The 14,701-nt window shown below is 33.2% G+C and overlaps 3 protein-coding genes across 3 annotated transcripts in view; 1 reads left to right on the top strand and 2 right to left on the bottom strand.

Annotated features, from left to right (window-relative positions):
• LOC106110417 (4F2 cell-surface antigen heavy chain) overlaps positions 1 to 6,493 on the bottom strand; it is an 8,850-nt gene extending 2,357 nt beyond the window's left edge. Inside the window, exons 1-6 of the mRNA XM_013292242.1 lie at positions 6,376 to 6,493; positions 2,658 to 2,842; positions 1,918 to 2,090; positions 1,381 to 1,581; positions 734 to 887; positions 336 to 357 (exon numbers count right to left, since the gene is read on the bottom strand). Coding sequence (XP_013147696.1) covers positions 336 to 357; positions 734 to 887; positions 1,381 to 1,581; positions 1,918 to 2,090; positions 2,658 to 2,842; positions 6,376 to 6,493 — 853 coding nt within the window. The remainder of the gene's footprint in view (positions 1 to 335; positions 358 to 733; positions 888 to 1,380; positions 1,582 to 1,917; positions 2,091 to 2,657; positions 2,843 to 6,375) is intronic.
• A 1,707-nt stretch (positions 6,494 to 8,200) lies between these two features.
• LOC106110496 lies at positions 8,201 to 9,887 on the bottom strand. Its single transcript, XM_013292345.1, has 2 exons — positions 9,240 to 9,887; positions 8,201 to 9,026 (listed from the first exon to the last, which is right to left on the bottom strand). Exons 1-2 carry the CDS (start codon positions 9,247 to 9,249, stop codon positions 8,326 to 8,328), a joined length of 711 nt encoding a protein of 236 aa, XP_013147799.1. The 5' UTR covers positions 9,250 to 9,887; the 3' UTR covers positions 8,201 to 8,325.
• Positions 9,888 to 10,419: 532 nt separating this feature from the next.
• LOC106110495 (UPF0692 protein CG33108) lies at positions 10,420 to 12,053 on the top strand. The gene is made up of 2 exons (XM_013292344.1): positions 10,420 to 11,029; positions 11,653 to 12,053. The coding sequence occupies exons 1-2, from the start codon at positions 10,542 to 10,544 to the stop codon at positions 11,969 to 11,971; spliced, it is 807 nt and encodes a 268-aa protein (XP_013147798.1). The 5' UTR covers positions 10,420 to 10,541; the 3' UTR covers positions 11,972 to 12,053.
• Positions 12,054 to 14,701: the final 2,648 nt, after the last annotated feature.

Below are 14,701 nucleotides of genomic sequence, written 5' to 3'. Positions count from 1 at the left end.
AGGGAGAACTGCCGCCGCCGCGCGCTGTACGACCACGCCGGACTGTCTTCTAGCGATATCTGTACAATTCATTAAATCTATTGCAATTTACACTTAATAACTCAAAAATTATTAATTTTTGGTTTGAATATGGGGTTAAAATTATCACATACTAGCTTTCGCCTGCGACTCCGTCCGCGTGGAATAAAAAAAAAGTACGTATGTGTTCTTCTAGAGTATCTTCTATATCTATACCAAATTTTATTGAAAATCATTCAGCTGTTTAGGCTACAAACTCTAAGAACCATCCATCCATCTAAACTTCTCTACCGCCTCTTAGCGGGAAGTCGAATTACCAATAACCCTGTATATACTGATCTAAAAGAAATAAACTCGCTTCATATTTAAGCAGCTACAATTCATCTTATACATATTATAAATGTGAAAGTTTGAATGGATGGATGTTTGTTAGAGTGTATAACCTAAACTGCTGAACAGATATCGATGAATAGTAGCTTAGATGTAGAGGATAGTCTGGAAAACCGTATAGACTACTTTTTTTTTATTCTCCACAGACGAAGTCGGGGACGAAAGTTAGTTAGTTAGTTTAGATATCATGTTGAAATTATATTTTCGAAGATATTTGCTAATTGTATAAAATTAGTAAATCTAAGTACAATTTTCTATATTTTAAATATCAATTGATACTGATATCAATATTCCGAGCGTTCATAAAGTTTGCATATAAATATACCCAGTTGTTGGGAGGGTTGGGCGTGTTATCCTCCCCGAAGCCCGCGCCGTCCGCCCACACGAAGTACTGCTCGTATCCCGCGCTGCGGTTCTCACTCCGAGTGAACCACGTGTGGTTCGTACTCACAGAGTTGGCTGTTAGGTCCACTATCACCCTACACACAGACATATATTAAGACACAAAAACATATATAACAGGGGGAAAAAAAAATGACACTACTTATCAAATACAAAGAGAACAAAAACAGTCAAATTAAACAATGCTAGGTCGTAATGCTAATGTTTCTGAAGTTTCCATATTATTAACCAATGATTGATTAGTGTTAGGTTGTTACGTTTCAAAGGAATAAAACTCAAGTTAAGTACTTCGGAAACGCATTTCATTAAGTCACCGAACCAAAAACAATAACCAATGGTTAAAAGTAGCTGGGAAACCGGTCATCAGTCGGATAAAAAATACTATTTTAATAGTTAAAAGCTCTTGGTACTTTTAATATAAATCTCTGTTACCAGTTTCCATTGCCAATATACATGTAAAAAACATATCATCCTATATACTTGGTAGAAACAGAGATAACCAGTTTTTAACAAGTAATAAACCCATGGAAAGTAACTTTTTAAAATAAAATTGATTAAAACCTCACTTACTTGATACCATAATTCTTCGCTTTGGTGACAAAGTCCTTGAACTTCTGTAAGCAGCTGGGTTCCTCTAGCACTTCGTACGTGTCCCTGCAGACGTACGTGAAGATTCCTTCCACCTGGTTGCTCTTCAGCAGCGGCAGTTCCGTCTCCAACTCCTCGAAGCTCTCCACAGAGGACATGTCCACTAGTGGTCCCTTTTCGTACCTGTAGTATTTTATATTTTACGAGCTGTCCCCGTGCGGCTTTATCCGCATGAAATAAAAACTTTATTTCATTGTTTTCATTTGTGAAATGTCAAAATTCAAATGCACAAATGACAACGAAGGTCTTGGACATTGGATAACAATTACCGTTACCATGGCAACCGGGCTTCCTTAATGTTGTCAGCTTGTAATTTATGGTCCCTTTCCCACATGAAAGATTTATTATTAGCCCCCTAAGTTTAATAGCGTGAAAATATAAAGCCTAAGGAACCTAAAAAATAGTAAAAGTTAAGGGGGTTGAGACAGATTGAGCTGAGAGATAGAAGGGAATACTGACCAGATCTTAGGCGGCGCTGTGCACTTGGGCGCGCGCACAATGATGGCGATGGCGGCCGCCAGCATGCACAGCCACAGCGACCAGAACAGGATGAACATGAACCAGCGCAAGCGCACCCAGAACGGGTCCTCCGCGTACTTCATGAGTTCCTCCTTTGTCAGGCCCGTGAATTGCTACAAGAAAAACAATGTTTCAGTATACTGTAAATATAGGTATAGTAGAACCGTCTAATCTTAAAGGAGATTTCATTGGTTTTATAATATACTAGCTTACGCCCGCGACTCCGTCCTCGTGGATTTAAAAAAAAACAAACGTGAGTAGCCCATGTGTTCTTCCAGACTATCATCTACATCTATGCCAAATTTCATCGAGATCCGTTCAGCCGTTTGGGCTACAATCTCTAACAAACTTCCATCCATCCATGTAAGCTTTCGCATTTATAATATTAGTAAGAAGTAAGACTAGCTGTGCTCGCGACTTCATCTGCGTGACATTCAATAAAATAGTATAAAACATAGCCTATAAAACTGAATGATAACATAGCTTTTTAAAGGTGCAAGAATTTTTCAGAATTAGTCCAGTAGTTTTTGATTTATTTCAATACATACAAAAATACAAATCTTTCCTCTTTATAATATTAGCATAGAACTATATATTTCGTGAAATACATAAACAAGAAAAATACAAGATAATGAAACAATAACTGGAATGGAAATTTGTATTACAAAGTATTTTCTTACCCTCTTATTGGCGTCCAGTTCGATGTTAGCGTCTCCATTCCTGTGATCCTCGACGACGTACCGTGCGTCGGCCATATCTACCCGGGTGACGACCTTCGCCTCCTCTTCCTTACTCAGAAGCTTCTCCTCCTCCGCAGACACCTTCTCCTTTGATTTGGAAAGGCTCGTCTTGGATTTACGGAAGTCTGTAGACAAAAGAATATTATTAACAAGAGTACATATGGTTCAATTAGCTTTAAAAATACGGAAAACTCTAGAAACACGTGCGTTACGGTGCATTCGTTTTGTCGAAACATTCTCAACATGTTGTGATCCATGAGAACGTGATAGATTCGCGGGCAGATCTCCTTAACCATTGATAAAAATAAAGTGTTGTGTAAATACTTGGTTTTACAGAATCAATATTTTACAACTGACATGTACACGCATCTATAAGTCTTGTAATGATTGTTTTGAAGTGAGACGAGAGAAAATCAATCTATAGGGAACTTTCACAAGTTATGTATGTTTGTCTAATGAGACATTGCATTTTCTCTGATTTGACATGCAATGTTAGAGTAACCACTAGGGAATCGAAGCGACAAATTATTAATATCGTATCATAATAAAAATGTCTTCAATCTATACGATATTATAAAGAGGAAAGATTTGTATTTTTATATTTTCATATGTATTGAAATAACTCAAAAACTACTGGGCCGATTTGCAAAATTCTTTGACCATTAGAAAGGTTATTTCTGAGAAACCTAGGCTATATATTTTATTATTTTTTAAATTCACTGGGTCGAAGTCGTCATTATTTTCAAAACAGCTAGTTAAAAATAATGTAGGAGCATAAGTTATAATGGTTAATGTCTAAAGAAAACTAAAATCACTATGTTATTCATCAAATTTCACGTCATAAAGTCTAAGTTGTAAAGTAAGGCCCTTTGAGAGGTTGGTTTGAAAAAGACCATGCGGCTACACAACTTTCTTCCCATAACAAAACTTCCGAACTTATTTTGTTCCACTTTGAAGATACATCTACTTATACCGTATTGTTTAATCATTTGTTAAAAAAACACATTTATAAATTACACGAAAACAAAACATTCTTATTAATTCAATGTAACTTGTAATACATTTTGGAAATAACTTAACCGTGTATATTGATAATACGTTAATCAATTAATTTTAATTATTATAAAGCATGCTCCAAGTTGATGTAAATTACATACCTACATAAAATGTTGCGATTTACGGGTTTGTCTACTAAACTGTTTCGTATATGTGGGGACGTGTGTTCCCGAGACTCGACAATAAAGTACTGGAAAGTCGATGGACTGCGGCTGGCCAGAGACGTGTAAAGATGCGTTCACATATGAAAGTTGTAATACAAAACCTATTCACACATTCTCTGTGAATTTAATTTCTATCTATCGTTGGAATACCAAAAATACGTAAAGAAATATATACCACTAGCTGTTGCTCGAGACTTCGCAAACGTGAAATTAAAAAATAATAAATAACATAGCCTATGTTACTCACTGATAACGTAGCTCTTTAATGGTAAAAGAATTTATGAAATCGACTCAGTAGTTTTTGAGTTATTTCAATACATACAAAAATAGAAATCTTTCATATTTATATTAGTATAGATATAGGTAGACACAGTGGCTATTGACTTCTGAATTGTGTTCTTGAATGGATGGGAAAAAGATTTAGTTAAGTACTAAGTTTTCTAGACTAAATCCAAACAAATGAATCAAACATACTTATGTGTGGTCTGATTACTAGACATATTTTCTACATATTAGGCTGATGCAATTCAGGGGCATTATTAGTAAGAGTCGCGGATGGCCGCAGCTTTACTTCAGCACAAGAGCAAGCCATCTCGAACGCAATAAATAATGCTGTTCCGGGAAGCGTCAGGAATGCGTGTGCGACCATACGGCACACGAAAGGCAGGACTTTCCTGACTACATATTTGTATATGAATAATAGCTGGAAGTAACAATATAGTAATTCTATTATCATTTAATTATGAATGTTAAGTTTTGGGGAACAGCTTTGATCTCACATACATAGTAATTTATGAACAAACACCAAAGTTTATATTATTTTCTTTCTTTCTAAAATCAAGTACTAAATCCTTCAAAATTCTCAAAAGCGCACAAAATGATTGTCCCAAATATAATAAAAACTACATGGTCACACAAAACAAGCCGGTCGCCGCGGGGTACGTGAAAATGCTTCTTTGAAGCTACGACCAAAAAAATGGCAAATTCATCTTTGGAACTGTGTTTAAGCAATGCGAAATAAAAAATAATTAATCATCGGACATCATTAAAGTTAAACCAAAAATAATGTTTGCAATAAGAAAAATATTATGTGCCTTATAAGAAAGAACAGGATTTTAAAGATTTCAAGTAAAAGTAGTAAATATCGGTGAAATAGAACTTAACAGATTATTCAATCACTTATCTAGTTAAGTTCAAGCAATAAGTCAATTGCGAGACAAAACATCGTTAGGTCGTTACGAGGCCGTGCACACTTAACGAGAAACTGTAATTACTGTCTAAATGGTAACGATAAACTAAAAGATAACAAAGAATATTGATGTACTTTACAAATCTTATTAACATTATAAACTAGCTTTCGCCTGCGACTCCGTCCGTGTGGGATTAAAAAAAAACAAAAGTGAGTAGCCTATGTGTTCTTCCAGACTATACTCTACATCTATACCAAATTTCATCGAAATCCGTTCAGCCGTTTAGGCTACATACTCTAACAAACATCCATCCATCCATCTAAACTTTGGCATTTATAATATTAGTATTATAAATAACACAGTTTAGATAGATGGATGTTTCTTAGTTTGTAGCCTAAACTTCTGAATGGATCTCGATGAAATTTGGCATAGATGTAGAGGATAGTCTGGAAGATAGTCTACTTCCTTTGTTTTTTTTAATTCAACGCAAGTCGTCATCGATAGTAAGTAACTAATGTATTTATCTATTTGGACTTTGTATTGGTAATCAAACAATTAATTACCAACTGATAAGGATGAAAGTTAAATATGTATTTTAAACTTCTTGTTTCGTTTCTTAAATTATACGAAGTTTCCTGTACTCGATATGTCCTAATTATCTCATGACACCACTACGCGAGTTACAAATCAATGTCATCTACCGCATGTATACCGAGTTAACAGTTTGATTTGACAAACAAGAGACCTGCTTCCTAATTGTTTTATTCTCTATTGAAAGAGTCAATAAAAATTCCAGAAACAAACATAGTTCCAACTAATTAATTACTAATATTATAAATGCGAAAGTATGGATGGATGTTTGTTAGTATGTAGCCTCAACGGCTTAACGGATTTCGATGAAATTTAGTACAGATGTATCACTTTTTTTTAACTCCATGCGGACGGAGTCGCGGGCAACAGCTAGTACGTTATAAATTGTACATATTTATAGTTGAATTCATATGTTTGAAACAGGAAAATTTAGCTACTACAAGATGATAAGAGCGTGTTTCTTATGAACCTTTGTTTGCGGTTATTATTAACTGCGGTTAAATATTTAACATTTTACCATTTTAAACAATGTTATATCCTTTTTATGACTAACAAGCGACTAATATGCCTTGATACTTAACTCGAGCACAATGTACATCACTATGTAGCAATTAAAACAGAAAAAAAAACTAAATTTAAAACATAAAAAGCGAAAACCTGTCAACTCTGGGCTATCCTTTACACCTTGCCGTGGTCTTGTCGGTTTTTTGTTATAGTTGTTCCTTCTAGCGTGGACCACGAGAGAGCCCAGGCGGCCCGAGTTCGCAGACCGCATAGGACCGTACAGGACCACGTAGGATCGGACAGATGTGGCACAAATGGAATTCGAGCGTCGTATGAGCTCGGCCGTGCTCCATTACTGATATGTAACTAGGGCTGTGCCAACTAACCAAACTTAATTTATTAAAACCTACTAATAGTTTAAACTGACAAACTGCTTTAGTATTCAGTGATAATTTTTTTTAATATAATTATCAAAATCAAGCATCGTAAATAATTATTTTACTATCAAGTTTTTAAGGCATAAACTTTTTTAACATAAAGCATTCTTAACTCTATAACCGATTAAAAATTATTTTCTCCATCCATTTCAACTTGAAAATATTAGACATTGAATTTTTTTTTAATTCCCTTTTCCAATATGCACAGAGATAAAAATGTCGGAACTAGGACAAGTTAGTTGTTCATGGCAGCAGTTGATTTTTACAGTAAATGTTTTTAAATAATCATTATTGTTTGGCTCACAATTATAGAAACATGCAAAGAAATCACGACATCATAGTCTTTAGCTTTAACAAGATATAATCATTAGAGTTAAAACGTTTGGTCGCTAGAGTAATTTAATTTTATTTGTGCCAACCCTACATACCCTCCAATTTCACAGTTAATGTCCAAGTCATACATCTGTGTTGTGTATAGAATATCCGAGGTTTTTGGTTGTTACTTTGACCATGACTAACCGTAAATTTCCACTGACGAAAACTTGTACAAATACATTATTATGGACATATGCTGGCTTTCGCCCGCGACTCCGTTCACGTGGAATTTAAAAAAGTTCAAAAGTAAGTAGCCTATGTGTTCTTCCAGACTATGCTTGCTCTACGTTTATGCCAAATTTCATTGTGATCCGTTCAGCCGTTGAGGCTACGAACTCTAACATCCATCCATCCATCTAAACTTTCGCATTAAAATATTAGATTGGAATGAAAATAAGGGAAATGTCGTTTTTTCAACGATTAATTATAACCTAAGTTAATCATGTTATTTAAAATAACAAAATAAACTTAATTTCGACTAGTAACCGCATTATTAATGTTGTTTTGAAATTGTAAAAAAATTTATAGCGATTCTGGTGTTTGCTGATTGAAGTTAAAAACTAAATAATTATAAAATAACGTCAAACGACCTAAATTCTATACAAATAAATATGATGACGCGCATTTTATGCTTTTGACTAGAATAATAATGAATGCGAAATCATACTTATATTATAAATATGAAAGTTTAGATGTATGGATGGATGTTTCTTAGGGTTTATAGCCTTAACGGCTGAACGGATTTTGAGAAAATTGTGTACGGATGTAGAGATTAGTGTGGAAGAAAACAAAGGCTATTCACATTTGTTATTTTAATTCCACGCGAATGAAGTCGCGGGCGAAAGCTAGTATAAGATATTTTCATCATAAGCGCCAATCTCACGAAATAAAGTAAATAAACATGCTATTTTTTTAAACTAAGAAATTTAATTATAAAGTTTTTACCATTTGTAAAAAAATGGCATAATAGTTATGTTGTTTATTGTTGAAGTATTGAATGTTTTAAATAACTTTTACAGTTATATCACAAGTGAACAAAGCATAAAAAATATCTAGGTCATTGACAATAGTTTGAGCAAACTCGGCAAAACTATTTCTATCTCTTTAATTTAATTAAAACTCAAATGCAGTTTTAGGATTAAAAGTTTACAAGTTTAAACAACTAGTTCATGTAAAAAATTTATTAAACCCCTAGATATTTACACCAATAAAAACTAGAATGACTGAATATATAAAAATATACATGTAAATTCATTCGCAATTATTATTTTGACTTATATTCTCGGCGAAATCAGCATCCTCCTTGAGAATTCCTGAGTTTCTCAAGAAATTCCTCAAACAGTTTGTTCCTTTCTCTTTGAATGTTATTTGACTCTTCCACAATATTAATTAATCTATCTAGTTTTTCTTCTACCAATCTTTGCCTATCCTTAATTTCTAATGTAACTTTTCTAAATTCAGCATTCCGTTTTCTTGTCAACCTTCTTCTTACTTCTTCATTTTGACCACTAGAACTTTCTCCATTTTCATTACCATCTTCAAACTTTGTCGGAGAGCTTATCGACAATAGCGCTTTAGCTATACTCTCATTAGAACCTTCCTGCAGTTTCTGCTGAATCTCAGGCTGATATTCACCCTCCACACAATATATCTCCTCAAAACTCTCAAAGTACGGCCATTTTACTGTTGACATACCAATCCTGTTTTTCTTTTTTAATAATCTTATATATGTTTGCTTTAAATTTCGAAATTTCTTGTTACAACAATCGGGACTTTTGCCCACAGCATTTGCAACATCCGACCATAAATTCTTCTTTCTTATTTTTGGATTTCTAAATTTATCAAGATTCTCTATATACAAGTTTAGCATTATTCTAATGCTGTTATGATCCCAGTGATCATCTGCATCGTCGACTATCTCACCCTCCATTATATCACTTTTGTTCAACTGCATGTATTCCCTCTCAGCCTCAACATATTCAACATCAGTTGCTGGAAATAAAATCAGTAGTCACCATTCTCTAATAAGTTTTTAGTGACCCTGGTCATCCCATTCATAGTTCAATTGAGTCAATTTAAATCCTGTGCATTCTAATACATTCAAATGTAACATTTCCTTTAAGAAGTTATCCAAAGAAATCTTTTAGCAGTAGAATATTGTAAATTTTTAATAAACATCATGTGATTATAAAAATATTATCATACCATTCATCATATTGTTGAAGTAACAAATACAGTAAAAAAATCAATTATCCCAATTATCACAAATTTAATGTGAAACAAAAAAAATAGCGTAAAAGCATTTGCAAATTGCATCAGTCAGCGAACTAGCACAAAATGGCGCTGCCTCAAGCTACGCTCGTCCAATGAAAGCGCTTTATTACCCGCCCATTTGAAGAAGTCGCTCCGACAAGCGTAGAATTGGCTAATTTTTCTTAATAGTAACATTGTTTTAAACGTATTTTAATTCAACGATATCCTGAATCAATTTCCTTTTTATTACATTGTTACAAATCGATGAAACACAATTTCACGTAAAGGAAATATTTTTCAACGCTATCTATACCTACCACTTAAAATGGTCGTTTTACATTTGACATTTGGCATCTTTCCCAGACATCTAAATGTCAACGTCCACATGATAACGTGATAACGATAACATTTTAATTCTTAAATATACAATTCCTGAGAAGACAAGCTCACGAGTTTTTACAAAGCTCTTGACAAATAATAGTCAAGAACAAATCTAAAAAAAGTACAAGGTCATTCAAAGATTCTATGTCCATCTTAGAGAAATTATGGTCGATTATATTAATACAACTTTGAACTTTGTCCACAATACAAGCACAATTAAACTTCAATAAAACCTAATAATTACCTGCATCAGCCTCCGGGATGGGCTTGTAAGAGGCGCCATGGTCAGCTTCTCGTCCTGGATTCCCTTCTATAATAAGATGATTTTTCCGGGATTCGGACATGATTTACTACAATTGGTTAAGCCACCTTATTTTTAACTTTCACTTTCCTCAAAATGTAATTATGACGGCACAATTTACCGTAAGAAAAACCCGTCTTGCACCACTACCATCTGTTAATTGAATTGACAGGAGAACGAACGACGAACGAGCAAAAAAAGTCGATGAATGACGATTCACGCCCCATTCCTTTTCAACCACTGCTCTGAGTTTTTTAGTTCGCAGGCGCGAAAAATGAAATAATTCATAGTGATGTATATGCTTATATACCGTTTTATTACTCAAAACCGTTAAATTCGATTCAATAAATTGTCAAACATCCAAATATCACATCGGAGATCTTGTAATTTCGTAAAAATTATAAGATAAAAGAAATCCAATCGATAATATTTAACGGTTAAAGTTGATAAACCGCCAAAAGTTCCTTCACCTCTGTTACGTCAACGTCAATGTCATTTTGCGACATTAATAGAAATTAGGTTACAAAATAATGTAAATTTTATTCATTAACGATCATAAAATCATAATCATAATGTGCACAACACCATCATCAGCACCGCCGCCCCCGCCGCCCTTGCCACCCGTAACATGCGAAAGCAAATTTAAATCCAATAAACCTAACGAAGTCTCCGAGGATCCCAGTATTTGTGAATGGGCTTCTTCAGAAGTAGATTTAAAGAAAGCGTGCATAACATATCAAATATGCCTCACGCGTGCACCCTTCCGTTATAAATATAAACATTTTCAATATATACTGCAAGAAGGGCCGACGTGTGGTTTGGTAGCTCTGTCGATGTTGATAGGGGGAGAAGTGGCTCCCGAAGAGCTGCTGAATCTCTCTAAGTTCTTAGGGTACAGCAATAATGGTGAAATGTTGAGCTGCAAAGATATGGCTAAATTAGCCGAGAAAGTATTAAATTTAGCTGAAATGGAAAATATTACTTGTACATTAAAAAAAGGTGGGCTTTATAGTCCAGAAATAATTGAAGATTTGTTGAATGGTGCTATTTTATTAGTTCCGTATCCTTTTTAAATGATTCAATGTTGACTCAATGTCATCTTTCCTTTCTTATCCTACTCCCAAATAGGTTAATACATATCATTGTACATTGTAGATATTTTACCAATATGTCTCTATAAAACTTAATTTTTATTTTAAAGCTTTTACTATACATTTCGGTTCTTTGAGCCAGATATATTACTACAATTGAGATGTGTGAAAAGTTATTTTACAATTCATTGCAATTTAAAGATCTTTTTTTTAAAAACAACAGAAGAACATGTCCTGAAGGAGATGTATTGGTAAAATCATAAATAGCAGCAGAAAAATCCAGGTTAATCTATCTCAATTGTCACTCTCTTCTTGGTAACCTTTCCCTATATAAAATACTAGCTTTCTTTCACAACTCCGTCCACATGGCATTAAAAAAAAGTGAATAGCCTATGTGTTCTTCCAGACTATCCTCTACATCTGTACCAAATTTCACCAAAATCCATTCGGCCGTTTAAGCTACAAACTCTTACAAACATCCATCCATCTAAACTTTCGTATTTTTAATATAAGTTAGATATATAAGCTATTACCTAAAACACAACGGTAGTGTTAGATTTTTACTGATAATATTCCTTAATGTTTCAAACAGTTATGATGCTGATCACAATCATTCACCTTGTCTCAAACAAGGTCACACAGCGCACTGGGCTCTAGTTTGTGGCATTATAATTATAGAGGACCCTGGAGAGGCAAACACTGACTCTAGCAATGTCTATGTGCTATGCAGACATGGAAAATCTAAGCTTGTCGCAGCTTGGACATTAGATGAGTTACATAAAAGTAATATGAATCTATTGGAATTCTGCCCAAAGAAAGCTAAAGATGGCTTGTTATACGTCCAACCGGAAGGAGGATTAGGAGGAGAAAATGGGCTGCGGGATCAATTTTTATTATTCAAGTATACTTAAGTATAAGTGTTGTTAGGATAACTTGTTAATGTTATTGTATTCTCTTTTATATGTGTTTTATTTAATTAGGATTGTTAATTGATTTATTGTCTATTTATTGGAATGTTGTGTATTAAAAAAATCTTGTTTTAATGCAAAATTTTTATTTGTACAATAAATACAAAATCATACTTGCAACTTATGATAAAAATAATAAATCTCAACAATTTAATTGTAATGTCAGTACATGTATGTCCAGAAGCAACACAATTCTGAATGATAGCTATATTCCATTTATTGCACTATTTAAAAAAATAAGTAAAGAATTAATGTTTTTGTACTAATTTATTTGACTTAATAATTTACACTAAATAAAAATCATTTAACCAATATTACAAATAATAGCTTAGTTTAATTTTATTGCATTGAATATCAATAAAAAATTGCCATAGCATAAAATATTAACCCATTATAAGCTATTAAATTAAAAAAGATACATTGCCAAATCAGTCAGCATTATTGAGATCAAATTATAAACACAAAATATTTTTCTAAATTCCAGTTTAAAAACTACAATATGAATATACAAATTACACCTTCGGCTAGGCCTCTACAATAACTATTGGAAACTTGAGCTCCTTTTTATATTTGCCAAAATCTTTAATGGCACTAAAAAAGCTTTCACTCAACGGAATACTTATACAACTAATTTTGCCTTCCAATGTTTAAAAAAAACTAAACGAAGGCATCTAAAATATTGCGATTTTATATAATGATCTTAATAAATAACGCTAAATATGCACGCACAACACAAATCCATTCAATTTTCTTCAAAGTAACGTAAATAAAAACACATTTGTGCCAATCTTTACTATAATTTTAAACATTCCCTTTCAGATATTATGTAAATTAAATCATGTTATACACTTTTTAACTATTATTGCGTCTATTTGACATAAAATCTAATTTTCTCGAGACAACGCAATGTAAGACTAGACCTCAAATATATGTGCATTCAGCACCATTTATTTCAATAACTTTAAAACTCTGCCACTGTGTAAGCACCAGATGTGCACCAAATAGCAATAAAAAATCATTTTGTGTGAAATTTCATTAAGGGCCTGTACCACTAAATTGTAAATTCTCTGATAACAATCCAAAATGTAAAATATGTTATGGAAATATCGGGTTTGTTCTCTTATCTGACGGTGACGTCATTTTATACTTTCTGAGCCATCACCCAGTGGTGGGACAGTTCTTAAAACTTTTATACTCATTTGAAAATAAAATTAATTTGAAACCAATTGTTAATGATAGTTGCAGAAGACTGGATTTTTATTTTATTTTTTGGCACGATATTGATTACGTAATTATTAGCAACGTAAAGGCTCAATTGGCTCGGAGTTAATTTTAAAACTTGCTAACGATGAAACCTGAGTCGAGATTTTTTAAACACATGTAGAACATACTACAAACACAAACATTATGAAACTAAAATTTCGTATCGTACATTGAGTTATTTTTCTCAAAACAGTATATTTTAATTAATTTCTCGATTTCATTTGAAACACCAAGTTTTTCATTAAAACATCCATACATTTCGTGTTTTACTTCTTAGAGTTACAATTGTATGGCCGCCATTTTGAATTTTGTAAAGACTCTCTCGATACTGCATGATTTTTAATTCGATATGTCAAAGAAAATATTTAAAACGTTCAAAATCGCATGCTTTGATAATTATAGTTTTGTATATTGTCTAAAATTGTTTTGATTTCAAACATAAATACAATTTTTATCATTTATTAATTACAAACGGGTTGTGTTAAGAATTTAGCTGCCTAATACTTTCCAAAAACTAATTTGAAGCAAATAAATATAAGTAAATAAATATTGCTCTTTATATAATTTGAGTAATAAATAAGAATAAATCGCAAAATCTGTCTAGCGGGCAAACTAACAATGAGAATCACAGATAAACGCAAAAGAAAACGCACTATCGCGGTACGAGTACGAACCTATTGATATGTGCCCACAGTACTCCGCAAAATTCGGCTTTGTTAACAATACATAACCTAACTAGGGATGATCCACAATCCACATATTCAATATCGATAATAAATGAATATTGATATTTACGCAGACAAAAAAACTTGCTGAAATATTTTACAATTTATAAAAAAAAATATTTTTATCGCGTGGATAATAGGTGAATTGGGTCAAACATTGATTTATAGCCTTTGAAATTAAAATCTTTATAGGTAAAAATGTTTATTGTACATATCTTACGAATTGTAACTATAAATTTTGATAAATGTAGAAAAACTATAACAAACTTATGTCCAAAATTTTCCGGTTTTAGTGCTACCAGCGCTCTGGCGCCCATTTTATTGCCCCCGTGAATTTCAGGAGGGGGATACTAGAAATGTAATTCGCCGACCTCTGGCGCCCGGTTGTCTAAATCGATATCGATACTTTTAAAACGGACCATCCCTACACCTAACTTACACAGATATTGGAAATGTCACGAACCACAACTGATACACTGAGTACATTAATATTCCTTAACACGACAAAACTCTAACCGCTAACTAATCACTACAATGAAATAGTTAACGTGATTATTTGATTGAGCCTTTGTTATACAGCTTGAATAACTTACGTTACGTTAAATATATAGCATGCATGACTAAGGAATTACGACCTTACTGCGTAAGGGGTAAGGATCGGATTCGCTAACATAAAAAACGCCAC

This window comes from Papilio polytes, unplaced genomic scaffold (assembly GCF_000836215.1).
Source record: "Papilio polytes unplaced genomic scaffold, Ppol_1.0 DF820622.1, whole genome shotgun sequence".
Lineage (NCBI taxonomy): Eukaryota > Metazoa > Arthropoda > Insecta > Lepidoptera > Papilionidae > Papilio > Papilio polytes.
Note: the sequence above shows the minus strand (reverse complement) of the source record. Positions and strands in the feature narration are given on the sequence as shown.

Bases quoted from the DNA above. Each gene is read 5' to 3' on its own strand.
- LOC106110495 (XM_013292344.1), top strand. From the start codon at position 10,542: ATGTGCACAACACCATCATCAGCACCGCCGCCCCCGCCGCCCTTGCCA. The intron at 11,030-11,652 runs GTATCCTTTTTA...TGTTTCAAACAG, and splicing joins GGTGCTATTTTATTAGTTCC to TTATGATGCTGATCACAATC.